Source organism: Bemisia tabaci, chromosome 4, assembly GCF_918797505.1.
Source record: "Bemisia tabaci chromosome 4, PGI_BMITA_v3".
In the NCBI taxonomy this organism is placed as follows: Eukaryota; Metazoa; Arthropoda; class Insecta; order Hemiptera; family Aleyrodidae; genus Bemisia; species Bemisia tabaci.
Genome location: NC_092796.1, coordinates 7,059,784 through 7,086,282, shown reverse-complemented (window position 1 = coordinate 7,086,282; position 26,499 = coordinate 7,059,784). Strand labels below are relative to the sequence as shown.

Below are 26,499 nucleotides of genomic sequence, written 5' to 3'. Positions count from 1 at the left end.
GAATTTATGAACCATTTATGGAGGATCTCAACCATGACAGATTCCTGTGGCGGGTAGGCGACGCAGAGCGCCCTAGAGCGCCGTAATAGCGACTTACACATACATAACCACTTGCGGAATATACCTACTCGTGATGAGAATTCATTTTCTTTTCCGGATGCGCAACCATAAGTTCCCTTTTGGTGTAAGCAGGAAGCGCGCACCGTCAAATTCCAATTTCTTTGGGGTTTTTGGAGACGAATGAATCGTATAATTAGAGATCATGGTTATTAACACAGTTTTGAAGACCATTAAGACCATTCTGGATGCTGAAATCAACAGGAGAATTGCTCTTTAAAAGATTGCTCACAAATATTTAGCTAACGATGTTATACAGGTCGAGTAGGTACACTTTTCCACCTTTGGCAACGTCGGAAAATGAGTTGCAACGCCCCCTGAAGTTGAATATGACCCAAAATTATGCCCGCTAAATATTTTTGCCTGACTTCCTGTCATACTTTATTTTTCCAATGAAAAACTATTCAGCGTCACTTCTAAAAAATGCCCGTGATTTTTATCCTCTGCACGAAGCAAATTCTGTGAAAAATTTGAGGATTTGTTCTTCTTAAAAAATAAAAAAGGAGCGGAGATTTTTAAAAGCCGCAAACGAGATACGTGGTTTGAGAGTTTCACTGCGCACAGCGGATCGAGTCAACTATAGAGGTCAAACATGAATTTGTTTAATAAAACTGCAAATTCTGATGTCTACTTCCTCACATTTTAAATTTTGAGGTGCGATTCTAGAAGAAATTTTTTTGAAAAAACCAATGGAACCACTTTTAAAATCTCAAAGTTTTGTATAAACGGAGTTACAAGCTTTAGAAGTTTCCAAATGTTGTTCGACCTCTCCCATTGACTCGATCCACAGTGCGCCGATATCCTGTATTCTTGTTGCAGTTCTATATTTTTACTAGCCGTTCTGGGCGCGCTTCGCGCGCCCGTCACGCCTAGCCGGGGCTACGCCCCCTGGACCCCCGGTCACTCGCTGCGCGAGTGACATTCGGCTCGCTTCGCGAGCCGATTTTGTAGTAGTTGCAAATTTTTTATCACTATATTTTGAAGATTTCATAGAAAACATTATGAAATTCTCACTCCACAATTAACTTGTAGAATAATAATGGCAGGGCAAGAAATAGACTATATCTTATGGACGGTTCCCACTTAGTAAAAACGGCCAACACCACGAGAAGGTGAGGAACCATTGTTAGTCACTTTTTTTTTTTTTTTTTTTTTTTTTTTTTTTTTTTTTTTTTACTTTTCTGAAAAAATTTACTGAAATTTTAGTTGCGTCCCCTAAAAGGAAACACGGAGAAAAAAATTTTGTGCATGGAACCCGAAGCTGAGATCATATGGATCTCTGAAGTTTTCGGATCACGCATCCGAAAAGTTAAGGTCCATCTGCCGAAGTTCGGGTCAGACAATTGAAGTAGTTCGGTATATACCGAAGGTTTCAGGTCACACATCTGAAGTACTCGGTGCATACCGAAGTGTTTCAGATTTCTGACCCGAATTTCGGCAGCTGGACCTCAAGTTTTAAGAGATTCATATGATCTCAACGTCGGGTCCCATGCACGAAGTTTTTTCTCCGTGTGAGTATTAATATAAATTTCAACACAGTCAAACACAGTAGAGAACCAAGGAAATCACAGTAGAACAGAGAAAAAATACCGTCGAATAAATAAAGAAAACTATTATCGAAGAAATTCTAATTATTTGGAAGTAATTCGCTGGCGTAATCAATGCGTAGCTGCGTATAGGAGCATGAGCGAGATTTATCATCAACTGACCGCTGGCCGGAGTGGCCGGTAGGTACCTGGGCGGTCGAGCGACAATACGTAAAAGCGGTGGCATGGTTTCATTGACAGAGGAGTGGGGAACGGTTAGACGTAGGGGAAAGGTTCAGGCTGAACCGTTCAGCACAGCAGCGCAGCGTCAGTCACCGGGTGGGGAAGAGAGTCCGGGAGGGGACACTTCCCCTCGAGTGAAATAGAAAAAGGCAGAATCCTTCGAAGTTTATATTAATGATGATTGGCGCGTATACGTAGTATACCGCCTTTGCGATCGTTTCGAACCCTGCTCGATACAATAACCGAGTCCCTTAGTTCCTTACCGAAAAGTGACTACCGCGAACTTCTCAGATTTTCCAAAGCGTGTAAAAAGTTTATTTATCCATCAATAATTATGATTTAAAGTTGTTTCTCATTCTGGGGGTCTCTAGTTTATGTGCAGTGAATACCAAGAGTCTACGTTACTTGGTTTTTTTAAAAAAGCCTAAGAATGCGACGCGCTGATTTAAAATATGCATATATAAGAAGAATCAAGCGAATTGATTCGAGGATGGCTGAGCAGGTCGGCACTCTCGGAATGAGAATTTAACTCCTCCGTTTTGTTCAAAACGTTGCTTTGACAGATCTGTAACCTCGGTTATAATTTTCAAAAGTTGGTACCCGTGCTCTGATAGTGCAATCTGTGTAAGTGCAATCTGTGATGAGCCTCGAGACTCATTAGACCATTAGCTAAACGTGGCTCATACAGGAATCCACTTACCCTTCTCTTCCCCACGCTCCTGCTCACTGCGTCGGCGTCTCGACGAACAATAGCTAATGACGGTCGCCAAGCGACGATCCTCAGCCCCTCGCCCAATAGATCGTATTCGATACATCAAACGGGTGAGATTGTATCGATATCGATTGGTTCAAAACATAAACATAGCCTCAAAAGTAAATTCAGAAATCTGAGAGAACGGATCTTTTGAAACAGATTTTTTATTCTTTTGAGTACCAAATGCCAATGCAAAGTGAAATTGTCAGGAAATTTCTCATTTTCAGCTTATCCAATTAAAATCCTTGCAGTTTGGTTTGAGGTTATGTTCTATTGTTTTGAACCAAACGATACATCGAACCGTTATCGAATACGGTCTATTACTTACGCTTCATTAACCATTTCACCGTCACGCTAGGATTCGTCCAATTTTCAAAGAAAATTGTTTCGCGAGTTTTTAGCAATTTTTTCCTTTCTCTCCGTTAAAACACGAATTAAAAGAGGTCTCATTCATGAAAATCGGCCAAATAGAAGAGAAGTTACAGTATTCGAAATCCGAAGAAATCAACAAAACTTCTCCAAACAAAAAATAAAATGAAGGGGGAAAAAAGGAATGTATAAATTACAATTTAATATGATTGACCTCAGAATGTGACAAGCAATTCAATTATAAAAAGGAGAAAAAATTGAGTGAAATTACAAAAAATTAGCCTCTTGCACGGGGCTTCCTTGTATGAGTTTTGACCTGAAGACAAGTAAATCCCGTTATATTATTACTAGGGGGCTACGCCCCCTGGCCGCTACGCGGCCCAACCCCCCGAAGGCGCTCCGCGCTATCAATGGGGCCGCTTCGCGGCCCTATTCTTACCCTCCTATTAGTATTAGTTTTATTTTTCCCCTGAAAAAATTCGATATGAGGTATACTTAATAGAATGAAATAATTTTTGGTTTTGATGAATAAAGAAAAAAACAATTTTTTGAAGTCAAAAGGACGCGTTTTGGAATGACTGCTTGATGAAATATTACAGTAAAACAACGATCTGATTAATTCGGATAATTATAAAGTATCTCTGGAGGCGGGGATCGAACCCACACCTTGATCAATGTGGACACTTCCGACGTCGTAGACGACTCGGCCACCGCTCGTCTTGAGGTAAACGGCGGAAATCTTGTGTAGATAAGTGTAGAGCTGATGCGCAGGCTACACACCTACTGCGCAACCTCCTCGACCACTGCGCATCCTCCCGCGCATAGCGGTAGCAGTCCCGGAGCACTCTGTAAATTCACTCACTTTAATAACGTGATTTTAAAAAAACCTGGGTCCTTTTTCCAAAATCTGATTAGAGCGGGCTCATCTAGAGCCTATTACCTGTCGATTTACGCAAAAATCATGGAAATCGGCCCAGTAGAATGCTCAAACGAACTATGACAAAACACATAAATTTACATTGTGTATATGGGAGAATTCGGAACTTTACCACGTAATATAAAAAAACCTGGGTCATTTTTTCAAAATCTGAAAAGAGTTGGCTTATCTAGAGACAATTGCCCGTCAATAGCCGCAAAAATCATGAAAATCGGCCCGTAGAACGCTGGAACTAAGCGTCACCAGTTCGCAAAATTAGGAGGTCTTGGAGCTTATAGTATAGAAAACGAAATTGACTCCATAGTTTAATGCCTTAGTTTCTTGAATACAATTATTTTAAGCACTCGAAAATTTATACCAGCAATTTTACCCATGGGGTGATTTCCTAAGAGCTGATAATATCACGAATTTCTCATAGAGCCCTTCAAAAATGGCTTGCTTTTTGGGCAGCCGATTCGGCCATCAAACCGAGTTTAAATGGAAGCTGATTACAACACAAAGCTCTGAGAAACATTTTGAGATGAGTATAGGAACGGTTTGTAAATTACGAGGAGATGCGAGCATTCTGTTCAGCATATCGATACATAAGTATTTTCACACGTAGAATTTAATTTTCACGTCAGGGAGTCGACATATTTTGATTTTTTCGATTTTATACGGAAAATTAATGGTTTTTCGGGATTGAAATTACTAACAATTGTTTCATGAAAAATGAATGCACCCAAAATGACTATAGCATTTTGACTTTCACATACGTGCACTCACTAAATTGATTGGTAAATTCAAAGAGTGGGTACATCGACCTGGTATATCAAGTTTCTGCGATTTTTTACGGCAAATCGGTAGATTTTCGGGATGTGGATTGCTTACATTCATTCATGAATGAATAAGTCATGGACATGGTTGAGCTTCTTTGCATGTGTTTCGGCTGGCGGTGCCGAAAATAAGCGCGACGCGACGACGATTCTTTCACTACACAACCTTAGTTGGTTGTTAGGTGGTTCATCCCCAGAGAAGTCTCCGATAGGGCATTCCTAGGGACAAGTCCACTAGAAGAATTGTCAAGCAGAAGCAAAGAAAGAGTGATAGAGAAAATGCGTATAAATCGGAGGATAGGAAGAAACTGGAAATGATAGGTTGCCAGAGAATGTAGAAGGAGTAGGATGGCGGAGAGACGAGGTAGAGAGGTGAAAGAGAGAGACGATGCTGAGCGAATGTAGAAGACTGAGAAAAGGTAGAAGAGAGGAGGGGAGAGAGAGGGAGAGAGAGAGAGCACGAATGAACACTTCACTTTAATGATCTCCTGAGCGAATTCGCCCTAGAGTAAAAGTCCTACGGAAATCCGCTGGACGAAGAAAGAAAACACTATACTTCCTGTAATATACCTTTTGCGAATGAGAAAATCCTTGGTTGAATACCGTAGTAAGCTGTGAGACTGAAAGCGTGAAACCTTGACTCGGGTGATGAATCCTTTGCATGAGGCGATAAGTCCTGGTATGTTAGCGGAACCACCCGAGCCCAGGGGCGCGCAACCTTAGCACTATCCCCGGGGAACGGGACTGAAGATACGAAAAGGATATAAAAAACCACGTAATGCGTATGGGTTTTTTGGGTTGCACTTAGCATTTGAGATGACCTACCGATTTAAGTCATGCAACCGCAATATTCTTAATTAAATAATTTAAAATAAATTATTTAATTAATGCAATCGGTGAAGATGCGCGAAGCGCGATCTCGCGGTGGCGCTCTGAACTGAGCACCGTCCCGTGCCGCGGCAGACTCGGTGCCGGCGGAGGCGGCGGCGGGCGGTGGCCGCGACATCCCCCCCCACGTTGAAGCTTTGGGGTTCAAAGGATGAAACACTGAAACAGGTATGCAAGATGTACGTATTTTTTTTTTTTTTTTTTTTTTTTAAGAACAGAGAGGGAAAGAAACGATGTTTAGAAGTAAGAGTAAAGAGAGAGAGAGAAAGTATAAAATTTGTTCGAGCGAGAGGTTGTTCTAGAACTGACGCCTGAACACACCTGCATCACTGCAGAGCACTAGTAGATGAGATTTTGAGTGCGGCAGCAGGACTGCGAGTCTGATGTGCCATTGAGTGCAAACTGGTGACAAGGACGACGGCTGTGATTTTTGTCGGAGTGTCTCATTAAGTGGCTTTGAGTACATGAGGTCACTTATGATGTTCGTTACGGCGTAAGTTTGCGAAGACCATAGAGGATCCTTATACCTATTTAGGTAGGTTATGCAATTTGACGTTGGTAGACAGTAGGACACCGCATAACTGGAGTTGTAAATTCCTGCTGTGTGTTGTCCAAGATGCGGTAAGGCATTTTTCCAAATGGGAGCTTTGCAGATGGTGATGAAAAGAATCCACTGTTTTGAATTGAATTTTATACAATGTAAGTAAGAATCTAAATTATTAAGAGAAATTGCCCTTTTCAATGTATGGCAGTCGTTGAAGATGTGCGAAACACGTAATCTGAATAGGCACAGCAAAGGAGCTGCATGAAATCTAACTGAGGAAGAGAATTAGTCAGAGGTATGCGTGATTGTGTGCTGAGTAAAGCTTTCTGAGGCGACTTAGTTTGGGTTTTGTGCGAAAGTGTAGGCGGAGTAAATATGCGCTTTGCCACTGGCGTGCGCGAGCATCGCTTCACTTGTAGAAGTGATGTGTAAGAGGCGACAAACTGAGCAGTTTTGAGACTTGCGATAGTTTGTCTTGAAATTGTCTCATTTGTGGAGAAGTGCATTGCGGTGCATTCATTGTCCAGTCATGACTAGGACATGAGGTTGCAACCTCTGAGTATCGAGGCGTTTTTTGGAGTAGGTTTACGGTAGACAGAATTAATGATAACCCGCCCGGCAAGGATGGTTGCGGGTTCGTTGCCGCAACGTTTTTTTACAATGTTCTGAAAACGTTTAGTGGCAACGTTTTTAAAATTGTTGTCAAAACGTTGTGAAGAAGTTTCAAGTCGACATCTTTTAAAAACGTTTTTGCAACGTTTATAATAACGGTGTAAAAACGCTTTTAAAAAACGTTGGTTAAAACGTTGTTAAACAATGTTGTTTCGATGTGTTAGGCAAACGTTTTAAAAGCGTTTTATTGCTATGTTGTCAAATCGTTTCCATTTACATTGCTGCAACGTTTGATAAAAAATGTCATAGTTTGGCAAAGAGCGCGTCATGTGCTGCACATCGGAAGGGACACTTTTACACTGAAATTTCAGGTGTTCTCCCCTCTGTTGTTTCTCAACAGATGATTTTCTCCGATCAATGTGAGGGAAATGTACCCTCATTCAATGTCGCAAAAATATTCAAGGGAAGACGGTTAGAGGAATATTAAATAATCAAGTGCACGGTAACTCAAAGTTTCACATCTTCAATTTTCAATAGCATGTCATCCAATCTCTCTTTTTGGCAAAAAAATGAGATGAATATATACATACCCCTCTCTTATAAGCCCCTCTCCCCCCCCAACAAAAAAAGGGGGGGGGAGCTATTAAAAGATGTAAGACATAATATGAATAAACTATAAATTATTATATCATCATCAGTAAAAAAGTATAAAAGAAAAGAAAAACAAATTTATGGATGGATGCCAAAAATAGAGCAACCTAATCGTATAGAAATTGAGGGCCGTTATCGTAAAATACGTAACGCTAAATTTCGGATTTTTCGACCCCCCCCCTTCCACCCCACATAACGCTGTTATGACAGATCCTTATCATTTACCATTACATTTACCTTATCATTTACAACCAAGTGAGATAATGCTCTCTTTGCACCCCTCCCTCCACTATAGAGCGCTCTGTCTGTACATTATTCTATGAGCGGGCCTGCAGAACCCTAGTAGCAGACGAAGTTAACGGTTAATAAAATAATTAATTAACGGTCAATTAAAGTTATCGGATAATTATTCTATATTTAACCGTTATATAATGAAGCACGATATGTATCCCATATATAATTGGTATATAAAGAATATATAATGGGTATATACTGATTAAACATGGTTTCCTATTACTTGCAGTAAACTCAGTTATATAAGCATTAAATAAGTGGTATATAAAATATTTAATAACTATTATATAACAATTAAAATTGGGAATCAGAATATTACTTATATAACGGATAAATTACTCATTATATAATGATTAAAACAGGAATATCAAATTTTTTTTGTATATCCATTATATAATCGTTAGATGCATTTTATTCATCCGATATTAATATTTTAATCACTTATTTAAAAAAATGATTATAATAATCCTTATATAACGGATAAATAATACATACATAACCGTAAAAAAAGGAATTTTAAAGTTGTCTAAGAATCCGTTATATATACATTATACAATCGGTAATTACATATTATTCATCCTTTATTTATATTATAATCAATTATTTAAAATAATGATTATAATAATACTTATAAATCGGATAAATAATACATATATAAAATTAGAACAGGAATTTCAAAGTTAAAGTTAAATAAACATTATATACTCGGTTAATACATATTATTCATCCGATATTAATATTTTAATCAATGATTTTAAAAAAGGATTATATTAATACTTATAAATCGGTTAAATAATACATATGTAACGATCAAAACAGAAATTTGAAATTTTCCGAGAATCCGTAATCAGTAAATTGGTATGTAGGTGATATTTCCATATATTTATGAGTGAACTTTCAAAATTTGAACCCATAAAAAAATCGTGAGAAACTCTTTTAAGACTTGAAAAATTTACTAGAGCGCTCGGGAAGAAAAACAAACAAAACATGGAGGTTGACTCATAGCTAACTTGAAGAATCCTTACAGCCAGCTGTAAAATTCATATGCGATCTTTAATCTTCCTTTCGCAAGATACTAATCTAGGAAATTCATAGAATAAATAACTCACCCACTTCGGTTCCTCCCCAGGTTAGATGATGGAATAGCTTATCTTCAGCACAAAACTCAGCATTCTTCAGAAAAAGTATATTCCAATGAGACATGTTCTTGCATCACAGTCATCACCGTTTTATTAGATATATTGCACCACCACTTCTTATTAGCAACGTTTAAACCAATATTAAATAGCTCATTTTAAGAAAAAAGTGAATTTACAAAAATATCACAATCACAGCACTTGGGAAAAAAATTAAACACGTAGAAGGCTACTCAGTGGGGTCCACATACGGCGCGTGAATCGCACTAATGTGAGATTTAATCACAACTATGATTCCGTAAATTCAGTAGATTATTGATGTTGAAAAATCGCCGTTAACCTCCTGTCCAAGGCTCTTTCAAATAATTTAAAAATTGCCACGATGACAGGAGATAGACGGAGTGTGAGTCGAACTCAGTACACTACGGGTTAGCTTCCACTATGTCTAGATGATGAGACCAGTCACCGCAGATATTTATGCTCACAGCCTGGAAAAAATAAGATGAAAGGAAACGAGGCATAAAAATCATTGATAATCTCTGGGAGGAACATTAACATTTAATTACAGTGCTTAGGTTGCATTTATTATCACTTACTTACGTTGCTAAATAGAAGGCATGAAATTGAATCGTTTAACATTTGAATAATAAAAAGGAGGGGCAAAAATGAACTTAGGCTTATTATCAGCCCTTGATGACTGCCATGTATACATGGTTCTGAGTATCACAAAATTTTGACTGTTACGCATAGATTGACTTCTTCAAGTTCTGAACGAAGACATGAGTCCTGGTCAGATAAGGAATGAAATGAAATAAATTTAAACAGGCAATTAAGGATAGTGGCCAAATGTTTCCTTTTACTGAGCTGTAATTTAAGTCACAAAACCTAGTTCCGAAGGAGTATTCGGGAGAAGTGCATAATGAGCGTAAAGTTGGTAAAAATAGGTAAAGTATAATGGAAAGAATCGTGGTTGAGGAGTGCGAGTAGTCGAATTTTGAACAGAGTTCTATCTTCAGTGCTTAAGCACATTATTTTCTACAATCTTGTTCAGGTAAGTTGTACGCTACTTAAAGAAGGAGTACATACGAACTTGATCCAACCCAATGTGTTGGGAAGAACTTGCATTTTAGAAGATCTAACATTTTTCGGAACGCAAACATTTTGGTTTCGAAGATTCGTATGGATACATACTAAACATTGTGGATTCTGCTTTGCATTTTGTAATTGACAGGCTGTGATTCACAGTAAAAGAGTTATGCGTAAGTTCTCAATCAAATTTCAATGTTTATACAATGACTTAACCTTACCACACTTTTTGACAAAACGGAACTCAGCAAAAGGAGCATAATACGTAATGAATCTGCTGCTGGTCAAGTTCTTTCCATGTTGTGTGAGGAGACGCAAATATGGGTATTGTATTGAGAAGCACTAAACTGTTTCCAAGTATTTTACATTCATTCTTCATTCTCACCGTGACCGTGACAAAAGTTCGGCAATTCGGCCGAAACAAACTTTATACTTATTATACTTTAAACATAACACAGGTCCAGTGTGACGTACTTGGGCCATGGCGGATGGCGTGGTGTTGCTGGTGGCGGAGGCTTCACTCTCATTGGCTGATAGCAGTGATTCTACGTCACGTCTATTTGAATTTTTAAAAATGGCTGCCTCGTCCTCGTCCTTGCTGTTTCATCCATTCCATCTTAGCCGTTACGTTAATTTCGTGTCGTGCTTGTGTGCTGTCGTGGATTCATGTATCATGAAGAATAACTCTCTCATTTAATATATTATATCCACGAAATTGCTCGATAATTACTGTCGTATCATTAATTGCTGACAACATTCTTCCTCACAAAACTAATCGTCGTATTAAAGGTATGTAATTGATCAGATTTCTCGTCCGCCATCAAATGGAGTGTTGGGTACATACTTGCAATGTACTCGCTCATTTTTTCCTTTCAAAAATCTTGTCTCTTTCGTCGAAGTGATCAGCCAGTTTTGTCGGTGCGTGTAGTAGTGTGTACTAATAAGTAGGTATCCGAATTTCCGTTACCTGGTCTTGTCATGGACTTTCATAAAGCAACTAAACACACACACACATACGGGGTCTATTACGCACTTTCTATTTTCTAACCTTGAGAACCCTTTTGATTCCACTTCCACATGTTTGTCACCTGAAACCCACATCAAAGCGAGCAACTGCCAAGCATATTGCTCAGCTCAGCAGTTGGATTGTTAAAACTGAAACTAGCTTTGTTTGCAAGATGAGCGAAGACATAGCCTTATCTGCGCTGTGTAATATTTTGAGTTTTGTCGTACCAACATAAGTTTCAACAGTCAGGCTGCTGCTCTTTTCAATAATTTTCTAGTAGTTTGTGATCATTGAGGTGCGTAGAGCCTAATTCACACTGTCCAACTTTTCATGTACCTCTTGGATTCAACATGTCGAATGAAAAGTTGGATAGTGTGATACTGATGAGAGAACAGGACAGTTTGATGATAAATTGAACGGACACTTGAATGTGACGTCACTTTCAAATTGAAACAAAATCTTCCAACCGACACGAGCCGAAGCTGTTTCCTGATCTGCAGGCTGATGACGATATTACACTGCAACGGTAATTGAATCAAGTTTTTTTGCATCCAACTTTTTGTACAATCATGTCGGATGAAAAGTTTTATAGTGTGAATTGGGCTTTAAAAGGGTGTAAATCTTGTTTTTTAAGGCTCCCCAATGCATTCGACTATAAAACAAACATTGTTTAGCTAAGGCTTTACACAAGTTGGATATCATTAACAGCAGATTCGATCCATCATTACTTCCTCAGCAGTGCAAACCATACATCGGCTATCGCCTAACAAAGTCATCATATTTAAAGCAACACTTTCTGTCATACTACGTACACTGGACAAACAACTTGGGTCGGGACCACGTAAAATTGTGTACGGTGTGTCATGTTTTAGGGAGTAATTTTTGTGACTAAAATACGACTCTAGTGATAAGAAAAATTTGGATTTCATCTTATTTTCTATGCTAGAATCTAATTCAGCTCCGCTCTGGCAATAGAACTCTGCTCAAAATTTAACCACTCACACTCCTCAACCCCGATTCTTTTTATTATACTTTACCTATTTTTAAGTACCAACCTTGCGCTCAACATGAACTTCCTCCAAATACTTCTCAGGAACTAGTTTTTGTGACTTAAATACAGCTCAGTTAAAGGGAAAATTTGGCCCTTATCCTTAATTGCTCGTCGAAATTCATTCCTTATCTGACCAGGACTCATGTCTCCGTTCAGAATTTGAAGAAGTCAATCTATGCGCAACAGTCAAAATTGTGCGATATTCAGAACCAAGCGTACATGGAAGTCATCAAGCGCTGATAATATGCCTAAGTTCATTTTTGCCCCTCCTTTTTATTATTCAAATGTTAAAAGATTAATTGAATCTTTCAATGTTACTGGAGTATATGTCTCATTAGGAACAGCGAAAGCGTACATACCTACTTGAGACATGAGCATCATTACCATCCGCAAATTCTTAGGTGCTCTAGGTACACCATTTTTGTACCTCCGTTTTATCATTCAAATGTTAAAAGATGTAATTCTTATGCCTTCTGTTTAGCAACGTAAGTGATAATAAATGCAACCTAAGCATGGCAATTAAACGTTAATGTTCCTTCCAGAGATTATCAATGATTCCCTTTTATGCCTTGTTTCCTTTCTTCATAATTTTCCAGGCTGTGAGCATTGATATCCGCGGTGACTGGTCTCATCATCTAGGCATAGTGGAAGCTGACCTGTAGCGTACTGGGTTCGACTCACACTCCGTCTGTCTCCTGTCATCGTGGCAATTTTTAAATTATTTGAAAGAGCCGTGGACAGGAGGTTAACGGCGATTTTTCAACATCAATGATCTACCTAAGTTATGAACTTGTATTTGTGATTGAATCTCACATTCCTTAGTGCAATTCACACGCCATATGTGGACTCCACTGAGGAGCCTTCTACGTGTTTAATTTTTTCCCCAAAGTGCTGTGATTGTGATATTTTTGTAAATTTACTTTTTTCTTAAAATGAGCTATTCGATATTGGTTTAAACATCGCTTATAAGAAGTGGTGGTGCAATGTATCTAATAAAACGGTGATGACTGTGGTGCGTGAACATCTCTCCTTGGAACATACTTTTCCTGAAGAATGCTGAGTTTTGTGCTGAAGATAAGCATGTAACCTGGAGAGGAACCGAAGTGGGTGAGTTATTTATTCTATGAATTTCCCAGATTAATATCTTGCCAAAGAAAGATTAAAGAATGCATATGAATCTTATAGCGGGCTGTAAGGATCCCTTATTTAAACGGTGAAGAACTTTTAAGTGTCTGTTATCTCTGCTAAAGTGCCGCGCATATAAAAAGTAATATACATGTTAACTGCTTCTAAGGCTGTAGTTGTTGGCTGTAAGGATTCTTATAGCAGACTATGAGGAGTCATACAGCTAGCTGCAAGCAAAATTACTGTCCGTCGACTTGGATTTTTTTTTTACAAGTTTTATACAGCTTTACATTTTCATATCGCAAGTTATTTCTGCATAAGAGAACTTGTAAGATAGGTCAGAATTTTATAGCTGAGCAGTTCTCTTCAGGTTATTTTCTTTCTCTTAATTTCTTTTAAAAGTTTATTTAATGCAATTCGTTTTAATTGGATAATTAGTTTCCAATTAATAATGAAACACACAAAATAAAATGATAAAATAATTTGAGAGAAATAAAATAACCTGAAGAGAACTGCTCAGCTATAAAATTCTGACCTATCATACAAGTTCTCTTATGCAGAAGTAACTTGCGAAATGAAAATGTAAAGCTGTATAAAACTTGTACAAAAAAATATCCAAGTTGACAGACAGTAATTTTAGACAGTAATTTCTAAGTCTTTGGACAGCAGGAGAGGTACCATATAAGTTATCAGCAAGGCAGTGTACTTCTGTTTCAGCCCACCTTGAAGAATGCCGCAAGTATATTCCCTCTGATTTCCAGCGTAAACCTAGATCTCTTATCCATCTTCCGTTTTTCAAAGCCACTGAGTACAGGCTTTTTTCCTTATATATTGGTCCTGTCTGTCTGAAGAGAGAATTAGATAATCTGCGTTACATCAATTTCTTATGTTTCCATGTGGCGATACGAATTTTAGCGGATCCTATCTTGTGTAAGCAGGAAGATTTTTTGAATTATGCTGAAAAACTTTTGTTAAAATTCCTTCAGCAATTTTGCCGATTGTATGACGAAAAATTTCTTACTCACAATTTTCATGGGCTTTATCTGAATCATTTAGTTCAAGATGTGAGAACATTAGGGCCTCTTGAGAGTTTCAGCAGCTTCCCATACGACAGTTTCCTGGGCCATTTGAAGAACAAAGTAAGGAAGGGAGACCAAGCGCTACAACAACTCGTTAACCGCCATATAGAGGACTCAGTTCTTGGTATTAAACAAGCATCCGAGGTTTCTTGTTCTCCTCAGTTTGAAGGTCTCCATCAAAGTGGGCCACTGCTGTCATATTGCTCAAGTCCTGAATACAAAACTGTTCGTTTCCGAAATTTTCAAATCCGTCCTAAAGTAGAGTCGGAGTCATTTTGTTTTCTTAAAGGAAAGGAAGTGGTCTCAGTTGAAAATATTTGTTTTTGTGACAAATTGAATGGTATGGTTATTGTTGCGCGCCAATTTCTTCAACCCCGAGATTTCTTTGATGTGCCGTGTCCAAGTTCCCTAATTAATATTTATAGGGTTTCAAAATCAAGAGTTTCCTCTTTGAAAGTCTGGCCTGTATCAGACATAGTATATAAGATGATGGCTGTACCATACATGACCGATTTAGTCATGTACCCTTTGCTCCATTGTGAAATTTAATATCACTACTTAGATGTCTAATGGAGAAAAAGAAAAAAAAAAAAAAATTATGTCTACTAAATGAGAAAAAAAAAAAAAAAAAAAAAAAAAAATCGAGTAACGTTGTGAGGACGTTCCTTTTGGCCGCAGAGCGTGACGTTGTTACGCGGCGTAGGTACAACGTTAGTGAGGTACGTTAGGACTACTTTTTCAGCAACGTTGTGGCAACGTTACCTCGAAACGTTGCGCTCCGCGGACAAAAGTAACGTTTTACCAACGTTGTGACAACGTAGGCCAGGAACGTTACTTGATTTTTTGCGACGTTACTACAACGTTGCTGCAACGGCCCATTGCCGGGCGGGAAGAGAACAACTATAATGCAGAGTTGAACAAGAGTTGAACGGATGTAGCCTTTGATGACTTTAAACTCGAAATTACTTTGATGTGAGGACATCACATCCGTGGCGGTGGTCCGGCAGGTACCCAAAACTTTGAAGGAACCATTATTAGGTAAGATCATGTTCGCACTAAGTTCAGCAGTTGTTAGTACTTCCGATCTTACGCTGGTCTCCGTAGTTTGTAACAGCGAAGGTACTCTGGTTTCCGCATTAGGTAGCAATTCCGAGGCTCCACAGGTTTCCGGGTTTGAGAGCATTTCCGGTCTTTGTGTGGTTTCCGTGTTCAACAGTATTTTTGAAAAATTTGAGTTTTCTTTTGAAAGATCAAAACTGTTAGATGTAGAAACTATGGTGGATCCATTGTTTTCATGGCTAGTTGGTAAATTTGTTGGCTGTGAGGTTGCTTGATTTTTGTTCCAAAAGTTTTGAACTTTGACTTCCGCTATTTCCGTTTCCGTGCCATAAATTTCATCAGCAGCCCTCGGGGTCACCTGGAAAGCAGGTTTGTCATGTATGATGGGACTTGAGAACGTTGCGCGAAAGTCAGGAACAACAGATGCAAGATGCAATTCTGAGTTTTTGAGTAACTCTGTTTTTAGAGTGATGAAACTTGAAGCAGCGGTTGCTCTAGAGGAGCTGACGTGGTGAATTTGACTTTGAAACGGAAGTGCAACTGAAAATTGCCCGTTTTCTAGGTAGTGCGGTTTGAGAAAATGTTCTTCGCCGTATTTATTCGTGGCGCTAAGAAATGTAGGCTTAGGTGCGTCTTCAACGTTGAGCCATTTCTGCATTATTTGCTCCATCGGCTCTAAGATGGTAAGACAGCTGGTGACCACGGGTGGTTGTTCGATTTCTGTGGGCACGCTTCCCATGATGATGTATCCCAACGTGGATTTGATGGCTGGCGGCAAATTTTGGTAGCGAATGGTGTGTGAGTCTTCGAAAAGATGCGACCAAACCGAAGCACCGAGGAGCAAGTCTACCTTTCCAGGCTTATGGAAAGTAGGATCAGCCAGCTGTAATTGCATTAGTTTTTCCATGCGTGGCGTGCGAGAAATTTCCGTACACGGAAGATTTGAGGATAATATGTTGGTAACAAGCGCTTTGATGGCATACCGCTTTCCTGGATTCAGCGCGGAGAAAAAACATAACTCTGTCTGAAATTTTGGGCGGACAGCTCCGGGCCCTATCCCTTGTAGAGTCTGAGTACTGTGTTCCTGAGGAAGGTTTAATTTTTGGGCGCAGTGTGGTGTCACCATATTGGTCATACTTCCATTGTCCAAAAGTGCTCTTAAAGTGTGGACTTTACCATTTTTGTCCTTGACTTTAACTAGCGCCGTGGCGAGTAAGACAGTTTGCGGCGCACTGGTTGTCAGGGCGGAGGAACATATTACAGTTTCAACTGTATTCTCGTTCTGTTGGTTAGGATTTGACTCCGTTTTTGAATTTTGATCTTGATGCAGTAGTGTGTGATGCTTTTGGCCACAATTGTTCTCGCGGCATCTGTTTTCTGAGCCACAATCTTGGTGCGAGTGATGATTTACCGTCAAACAATTTGAACAAACTTTATTTGGTCGGATGTGCTTCCAGCGTTCGCAAACTGGCATGTCCCTAAACTCAGGGCATCTGTACAAAGGATTATGTGGTTCCTGGTCACATACGACACATTTAGAATTTGATTGAGATGAAGTATTGTCTCTACTTTGACGTTGCGCTGCGAGCATGTTTTTAGACTGGTTAGTGTAGTAATTAGACCTTTTGGCAGAATTACCAGAATTATTGTAATTTGTCGACTTTTCTTGAGGCGTCCTTTGAAGAATCCGCGCTTGTTCTTGGACAAAGCTGACTAAAGCTTTAAAAGATGGAAAGCTTTCACCTCGCACTGTATCCTCGAATTGCAGTCGAGTTTTCGAATCAAGCTTCGTAAGTGCGATATGAAAAAATAAGAAATCTTCTAAATCTGGAATTTTCATTTGTTTCAATGCGTTAATCGCTTCAATGAAGGATTCCAAAAAGAGAGACAAATTCTTTTCGGTTTCTTGCGTAATCGTCTTGAAGTTCAAGATTTTCTCGAAGAGAGTCGATCCGAGAGCTCTCTTGTCCTCGAATTTGGTTTCGAGAGCCTCATACAACGCCTCGTAATTTTCCTCAATGGGCAGAATCCCGGAACAAATGGTTTTAGCAGAACCTTCTAAGTGCGTGACTAGATAGTTGATTTTTTCCAATTTAGAAAGAGAATCGTTCGTGTGAACCAATTGATTGAATAATTGATAGAACACAGGCCAATTTTCTCTTTTTCCATCGAATTTTGGAATCTCCAATCTTTTAAGTTTGATTCGGGATTCCGATGAATTTTGTTTTTCGCTTTTTGCAGTTGACGCGGGCGATTTTTCTTTCAGACTAGCCAGCGCGCTGGATATGAGGTTGACCTTATCGTAAAATTCTTGGAGAAGCTCAAAGTTTGGTTCGTAGTCCTCATCGATTTCAAACGAAAGCTCCTGTACCTTTTCAAAGGTTGTCAGAAACTCCTGCTTCATCGTTTCAACTGAACAGACTTTCAGCAGGAAAGCCTTTTTTGCTTCTTGCTCCTCGATTTTAGTGGCCAGTTCAGCGATGTTGTTAATTTCAGAAAAATGAAATTCAACTTTTGCTGTAGAGTATTGCAGCACCCTAGCCTGAGCCTGATTTTGCATCCTTTTCTTTGGCATTTTGAATGCTTAGATGCTTAAGAAACGCAGTGCAGAATTGTGGAACTTATATCCACGCTCGGAGGATCAATGTTTCGGACTCCGAGTGAAGAATTGTGGAACTTATATCCGGCTCGGAGGACCAATGTTTCGGACTCCGAGTGAAGAATTGTGGAACTTATATCCGGCTCGGAGGACCAATGTTTCGGCTGGCGGTGCCGAAAATAAGCGCGACGCGACGACGATTCTTTCACTACACAACCTTAGTTGGTTGTTAGGTGGTTCATCCCCAGAGAAGTCTCCGATAGGGCATTCCTAGGGACAAGTCCACTAGAAGAATTGTCAAGCAGAAGCAAGAGAAAGAGTGATAGAGAAAATGCGTATAAATCGGAGGATAGGAAGAAACTGGAAATGATAGGTTGCCAGAGAATGTAGAAGGAGTAGGATGGCGGGAGAGACGAGGTAGAGAGGTGAAAGAGAGAGACGATGCTGAGCGAATGTAGAAGACTGAGAAAAGGTAGAAGAGAGGAGGGGAGAGAGAGAGAGAGAGAGAGAGAGCACGAATGAACACTTCACTTTAATGATCTCCTGAGCGAATTCGCCCTAGAGTAAAAGTCCTACGGAAATCCGCTGGACGAAGAAAGAAACACTATACTTCCTGTAATATACCTTTTGCGAATGAGAAAATCCTTGGTTGAATACCGTAGTAAGCTGTGAGACTGAAAGCGTGAAACCTTGACTCGGGGTGATGAATCCTTTGCATGAGGCGATAAGTCCTGGTATGATAGCGGAACCACCCGAGCCCAGGGGCGCGCAACCTTAGCACTATCCCCGGGGGAACGGGACTGAAGATACGAAAAGGATATAAAAAACCACGTAATGCGTATGGGTTTTTTGGGTTGCACTTAGCATTTGAGATGACCTACCGATTTAAGTCATGCAACCGCAATATTCTTAATTAAATAATTTAAAATAAATTATTTAATTAATGCAATCGGTGAAGATGCGCGAAGCGCGATCTCGCGGTGGCGCTCTGAACTGAGCACCGTCCCGTGCCGCGGCAGACTCGGTGCCGGCGGAGGCGGCGGCGGGCGGTGGCCGCGACAGCATGAAAAGGCGATTAAAATAACAAAATCAAGACATATTTAATACAATTGAATTTATATCGAGTCAATTTCTTTTCAATAATATAACGGGATTTATAATACCGGTGATTTGGGTATTTTAGTTCCAAAATACCTTTAAATCGACTTTATCTTCTAGGAGTTCGACAGAATTTTTCCTTTCTTCGCTTAAATTTTTCCGTAGCACTTTTCTTCAAGAATCTGATAAGATTTTGCTTGAGGCAGATCAAAAAACTTAAATTTGTTCGAATAGCTTTCTAGATTCACAATACACGGTCTCGTCAAGGTGCGTCGTTGACCTTGCAGTGTTGGATCGTGAATTCTCTTGTTGTGCTGCTTGCCTTTTTTGAAATCTCTGTAAATGAAAACTAAAGGGTTTGATATGTGCGAGTTAATGACGCGCCTTATCAACACATTGTGTTGGAGTTCACTGCTTGTTTTATCTTATTTTCCAATTAAGTACATAAGTTACTTAAGTACTTAAACAAACTTTAAGTTACTTGAAATACATTACCGATGCAAGACCTGGGCCCATCGCCGAAGGGGAGGTAGGAGCCGGGGACGATCTTGTCCAGATTTTCGGGCGCGAAGCGGTCCGGGTCGAACTTCTCTGGCTCTGGAAAATACTTGGGGTCGTGATGGAGACTCAAGGTCGGAAAGAAGCATAGAATACCCTTCTCGACGACCACGGGAGAATCCGGCATCTGAAAAGGCTCTGTGCAGCACCTACCGATAGTAGTTGCAACCGGGTACTTCCTCAGTGTCTCTGAGCAGACAAATACAAAACGGGTTGGTAAATGTCAGAGAGTTTTGAATGCAGCGAACCAGCTATATAGACATACCGTCCGTTCCGTGTTCCGAGACCGAAAGTTCCGGGTGCTGGAGCCGTAGCTTCTACTGCTTTGCGTGCTACGCCCGGAACTTTCGGCCTCTGAGCCCGGAACGCGAACGGTATAGGTCTATATACCCAATAAGTCCGGCTTCCAAGACCGGAGTTTTTTTCTGTGTGGGTTTGTTGCAAACTTTCGTTAGACCAAAAGGAGGAGTGTTCTTCCGGAAATGACTAAAAAATCACGAAGAGCACATTTGTTAAAATCCAACATGGTGATTGATTAAACAAAGAATCGAGCTATAAGCCAACATTTTTGGCTTTGCTCTCGATTTTTCGTTTAGTCGATCACCATGTTCTATGCAGCTTAGCCAGCCAAATTTGTCATTAAAATGTATCGATTAAAATCCCTTGTTTCCTATGGAATTCTTTATATGCTTTGATCGCGCCAGTGAATCCCTTTGCAGTTGCATGATAAGAAATTCCGAAAGAGAGCAATTAAACTGAAGTTAGAAATTTTTTACAAAGAGAATAAAGGTAATATCATCCTCTGAGAATTTCAGCAACTAATTCTTAATCAAGTAATCTTAGATCCCTGATTTTTGCGGAAATCTTTAATGATGAGGGTGGTAGGGTTAAAAATTTCTCATGGAGGAGCTATTACTGCTATAAGGGTCAATAATTGAATTGACGTCTGCAAACACGCTCGGTGTCCAATACAGTGTTTCAGAATTTGAGTGAACGATTTCGTTGTACCTTACAGACGCAAAATGTTTTATGACGTTAGGCATGTAGAAAAATTTATAAATAATCTCCTGAGTATAATTAAACGTTTACAAAAGAGATAGATCCTATATTTAGGTATCAGTGTCGTGGGCCAAAAGAAATCACTGCAATCATGAAATCTTGTATTGGACAACGGACGTTTCGCACGAGTCGATTCAATTTTTAGTGAGGGGGAGGGTGTATCTAAAGTATATGATTTTCTATACAATGAACAAATTTAAAACATTTTTGGTGGCACTCGGGAATTCGGACCTCCTGGATCCCATCTCGACCACGCTGCGGTCCGTGGTATGTGATTATAAACATTCGGTTCTCACCACTCATAACTTGTTCCATAAACTGGAGTTTCTTAGTGTCATCGAAGGTGATCTCGCCACCAGCTTCTTTGCGGACTTGGGAAATCTCCTGGAAGAGCCGTTGTTGAACTTCCTGGTGGAGGGCTACTTCGTAGAGACAGATAGCCAAAACAGACGCCATTGTCTCATAGCCTACAGAAAGAAAAGAGCTGATGATGCCCACCATGATATTCTCCGTCAGGACTGGACCTACAATGAAAAAATGTTATATTACGGTTTTCTTTCTTCATCCTACGCATACATCCTACGAATGGTCCTCCATGTTTACGAGTCAATCTCAATGTTTGAGCATACCCAGTCAGCCAACAATATTTTAAAAATTTGTTTGAAATATTGGTAATATTCCGAAAATAATCAAAAATTATTTTAAAAGTAAAAAAAAATTGGAATTATTTTCAAAAATATTTTGTGAAAGCATTGATTCAATATTCTAAATTTTCATTTTTAAAGATATTGTTTATCTAACTAGGTTGTATCAAGTCAATGCAGGTGAAATGCCTTCAATTTTGAATGTAGGTAACCCGCAAATGACCCCTTTTGTTCGCCAGCACTCCGGGCTCCTAAGCGATAATTCGGTCCTGTGTATCAGACTTCAAATAAATGTTGGATTACTTTTGTTTTTTTATTATACCTTGAGTTGCTGTAGCTGGGTCTTCTGACATCGTTTTTTTCCGTTTTTCTCTCGCTTTGTTGTTCGGAATCTCGGAGATTCATCAATATTTGCAAGAAGTCCTTGCGATGTGGTTCGGCATCCTTTCTTTTCATCTCTTCTGCGTCTTTAATGATTGATCTAAGGGTGGAACAAAAAAAAATATCCAATTCTGTTCAAAATGCACGAGGCCCTGGGTCTATCGACCTTTTATTTTCAAAGCACATACTTATTAGCAATCACAAGGAGGAATTGCAAAACAAAGTTAGCTTGAGAATCGTCAGGTGAACATTCACATAATGTATTACGAGGTAAGATCTTCAGACAGCACGAGGCATAAATCCTTGATGATTATTGTTGGGCTAAGGAGATTTTATGACCTATATGTTGAAAATTAATTGAAGGCGAAGAAACATTGCTCATAACGTCCACAGTCTCCTCTGGCCGATTATAAAATCACTAAACGACTAAATTTTCATAAACTAATGTATCTCGCATGCAGCTGAAATGCATGACGTTGAGTTTTCTGAATGGCTTCTCTGATTTGCCCCATTGAAATAATTGTACCCACACGCTGCGCTACGAAGCTCGACCGAGGAGTCTAAGATATCCACACACCTTGCGGCGGGACTTGAGCATCGTTATGTCGTTGATATTTCCGAAAAAATTGTGGGGATGATCAATAACATACAAATGGCAGGTGGATAAGGGGAAAAATAACATTTAAAGGGGCGGTAGAAAAGTAATTTTTGAAAAAAAGCTCATGTTTTTTGTTTGCAAACAATTAAGAATTCCTAATAAGAAGTCGATTATCAGACTTTTGCGCTTTACGAAAAGACTTTTATTTTTACCTGTAAAACTGAAGGATCTCACAGCTGACATGCGATATACCGAGTTTTCCGTATAGACCAGGCCAGATACACTCCATGAACCAAATACAGTATTTGCGAAAGCTAAAAGACATCGTGAGCTCCAAGATGCGCCGCAGTTCACAATCCGGGTACTTAATTGCATTGCACTGAATGCCCAGAGCAGAGGCACTTATGACCTATGATAACATGCGTAATGTTGAGAGGAAAGAACACTCACACGCTGTGAGTAGAAGGAAAAAAATGAGCTTATATTGATAAAAAAAAATATACTTGTGTAATTGGATTGAAAAAATGCTCACGTCGAGGCTCCCGCTTAAAAGTGGGGAGTAAATACAACATAAAAGATTAGTAGAGAAGACGTGAACGTAACAACTATTTTATGGCTTTCTCAAAATTTTAAGCTCATAGAAAAGGACGAACTTATCGTTAAGTTGAAAATTATCAGTTAGTAGGAATACCCAGGTTCAATTTTACAATCAAACTCGTTTAATCGAATTTAAAATGGCTTGAAATATTGACTTTTTTCAATCAACAAATATTTCTCTGAAAATAGAAATCTATAATATCCCCAAAGAGAACCTTAAGTGGAAACATTTTTTAAAAATAATTTAATTTTTTAAATGTTTTCATATTTATTGTGCCATCCATTTAGAGATGCAAAATATAAAATGGCCTAACTATTTACCAACGGCAATAACTTGACTCATTGAATACTTTTTGTTTAAAGTATCATATCCAATTAATTACGCAGATTTCAGTGCGGGCGAGAAAAGCCTTCAATTTTTCTGCATGCAACAAGCGCATCCACGGAGCATGATGAGTTGGATTCAGGCGCTATGATTAACTTAGCCTCTTTTCGCACATCGACTGGCTCCAAAATTAAGAGAAACAGAGAACAATTCGATGGTGCAGGTGAAAATACCAAACCACGTATTTCGGTCTGCGACGATACTCAGTGTTCCGGATGACTTTTCTTCGTTATCCTGCAACACTATTCTCTAAAAAGTCCATGTAAAAATTCGAGCAGTATTTCTTCAAAATGAGTGATGATTTTCAAAGATTTTTTATTTTTCCATTTGGATTGCATTTTGCAAAAGGAACTACTAGCATTGCAATGTTGCTAAGATTGTGCAACTTCTTTTGTCTTGGAGGAAAAACCCGATTATCCCTTAATAGTTTCTATTTTAGTTGCTCAATCTTAGCATCATTGCAATGCTAGTGGTTCCTTTTTGCAAAATGCAATCCGTTTGTTTTATTGAAAACGTTGATAAAATTGTATATTCTCTAACAATAAGATTTCCTGCCTCACCTTAAAGCCGAAGCTGAGAATTATTTATTTTCTTTTACCATTTTCGACGATTCACCGGCATGCCTTATTCGCCAGTCGCGAGAACTAGCAGACTCGTGGAGCTTTTAAGATCCTAGAATCGGACTTCTCGGGTCATTTTATATGAGACTAGCTTAGTTTCAGCTCGAAGGAGAATTTCCGATTTTGATATTAAAATTTTACAACCTAACATTTTTGAATTCATTGAGACTTCTTTTCCTTTTACGATCTCCTCGAGAAAGCCTTATTTTGCATCGTCATGTCATTCTCACCTCCATCGTGTAATTGGCCATGAGTTCCTTGATACAGACCTCCACCTCTTCGGAACCCTGCTCCGAGCACAAACTCGAGATGTGGGCATCAAGTTTCTGCGCACATCCACAAAGTGACTGGTACAAGAGCCGTAATTTTGCCGAGCTAAACGCTTGCGCCACCTAGAAATCAGCACTAATAAAAACATTTGTCCTTTTGGGTTACATTTGGTTAATTTAGGAATTGGAACCCAAACCAACACAAATTTTGTGTTGGTTTTGGTAAAGTTTGTGGTGAATTTAGCGCAGAAAGCAATGGAGAGACTGAGAAAATGCATTCCTCCGATTACGATGTTGGTATTTACCACTCGTTTTTTTTATTAAATACCTTTAAGAAAACTAGTTGTCATTTTCTCTTGAATTTGTTAAACGCAGACCAAGGTTATTTTATGTTTTACTTCTCGTATTAACCAAACTTTTGTGTCGAAATTTCTTTCTGTGAGGCCGCATGAAACTTTGTGAAGGCGTGACCAAGAAAGAGAGACCAAGGGGTCTAAATCCCAATTCTTCATGATCCGGTCTTTTGCCACATGAGAACGAATTCTTACGGCTTCCGGAAATTATTCACCCGGAGACCATGACAGATCCAAATTATGAAAATATGATCGAAATTTGAGAATATATTTTATGATGAAAATACTGAGCTCTAAAAAGTTGTTACTAGGACGGCTTACAGATGACTGAAACCACATAAAACGTTGTCCCCGAAAAAAGTAATTTTCCATGATTTTTAGTGTTGAGTCAGATTTTCTCTATCGAATACCATACGTTGTTCAACTCCTCCCCCCCCCCCCCCAATACAAGAGTTAAGGAACTTCAAATGTTTACATTCGAAGTTTCAAAAAATATTTTACCCTTTAAGAAACTGAAGAGTGATGTTCTGCACACCAGGCTACTAATTTTTCACAGGTTTCAACTTTCAAAATACGATTTTCTTTGTAAGGTTTCTTCGGGAATGTTATCTACCATTACCCTTTGTCTAACTATGTGCCATCGATGGCCACAGAGGTGGAAGAGATCTTGAGTCAATGGATCGTCCTCGTTGGTTTTGACGTCGTGCCGATCGTGGAAGTGAGAAAAGCTGTTCACCAAGCAGCAACGGATGATTTCCGGATCACGGAAAAAGAGCGATGGTCGACCTATCTGATAAGTGCCACCCCATTTGTGTCCTGACAGCGCATCGTATTGTTGAGTGAACATCGTCCAAAGTGGAAGGCGCCCCAGTGATATAGCCACCGTCTGGCAAAATCAAAAGAATGAAGCGATGATGAAAACGCAGAATTGGATTAGCCTCACGGTGGCACTATACCGAGTGTCCGGAAAGTAACGTACTTAACTTTCAGGATTGAGTATTTGGCTCAAAATATGACTTTTTCCTCTAGACATGTATGTGGTTGAAGACGCTTCATAAGTGAGCTATGCGCTTCCAAATTTGCCATTTTTTTCTTTAAAATTATGCGATTCCTCGTTATTTTGTCGCAAGTAGCTGGAGCTTTGTGTGGAGGGGTATTTTTTCAGCGTAATGTTCATTTTTCGCGTTTTCAAGGACGTACGTCTTCGGAAAATGGCATTACGGGCGTTCTCGAATTTTGAAATTACGATAACTATTTTAATAGATAATATTTGGAAAAATGAATGATGGTACGTGAAAGAGCGCAAAAAATCAAGCGGGGTAGGCAGAGCACAAAATTTTACAGAAACGCGTCATTTTGACGCAACAGAGCTTTGAAAAAGTTTCAGATTTTCAAAGCTCCTTGCTGGACAGGCAATTTTCACTGCAAGGTCAGTAAGAAAGTATAGCGCATAGCAAAGGTCGAAGCTCATAGCTCACTTATGAAGCGTTCTCGGGCATATGTGTATAGGAAAGAAAAGCCAAATTTTGAGCCGAAAAATTGATCCTGAAAGTTAAGTACGTTAATTTCTGGACAGCCTGTATATCCTCTTGCTGCATATTGATTGATGAATTACTGAAATTAGGATTAATTTTTGTCTGTCTTTTCGGCGACCACGTAAAACCTTTAGAATCTGTAAGTACATCTTCATATTTACGAGTCTAAACTTTCAGTCTATGTTTTGAGGTGAAGTTAGCGAGGAAGTAAGATAATAATTTGGCATGAGAAAGATGATTTAAAGATATGCTCGAAACATTCAAATTTGAATGAATTATTTTAAGAGTTATCGGTCTCACCTGAACGAAAAGTCTCCACTTTGAGACGCAAGGGACCCCAAGTTTGGCCCAGTATTTGTGCTTCTTGTGGAAACGGTACTGGCCATAGATAAAAATACTCATTAGTATTAGTAGAATGACGGTGAAAGTCTCCATCTACCCGAACAGTTCTTGCACGCAGAAACTGATCAGTACTGGCAATGGAATACTTTGTCCGCAGGTTATTGAATTT

At 39.3% G+C, this 26,499-nt stretch overlaps 1 protein-coding gene across 2 annotated transcripts; it reads right to left on the bottom strand.

Annotated features, from left to right (window-relative positions):
- On the bottom strand, positions 1-26,499 carry LOC140224418 (probable cytochrome P450 6a14). Of its 2 annotated transcripts, XM_072299214.1 has the most exons (6): positions 26,289-26,499; positions 25,073-25,339; positions 24,062-24,223; positions 22,442-22,638; positions 21,573-21,731; positions 20,927-21,130 (listed from the first exon to the last, which is right to left on the bottom strand). In XM_072299214.1, exons 1-6 carry the CDS (start codon positions 26,421-26,423, stop codon positions 21,067-21,069), a joined length of 984 nt encoding a protein of 327 aa, XP_072155315.1. In that variant the 5' UTR covers positions 26,424-26,499; the 3' UTR covers positions 20,927-21,066. The 2 variants fall into 2 exon arrangements, with proteins under 2 accessions (XP_072155316.1, XP_072155315.1); XM_072299215.1 differs by lacking the exons at positions 24,062-24,223; positions 25,073-25,339; positions 26,289-26,499 and adding exons at positions 1-308; positions 19,485-19,736 and having other exon boundaries at positions 20,903-21,130; positions 22,442-22,580.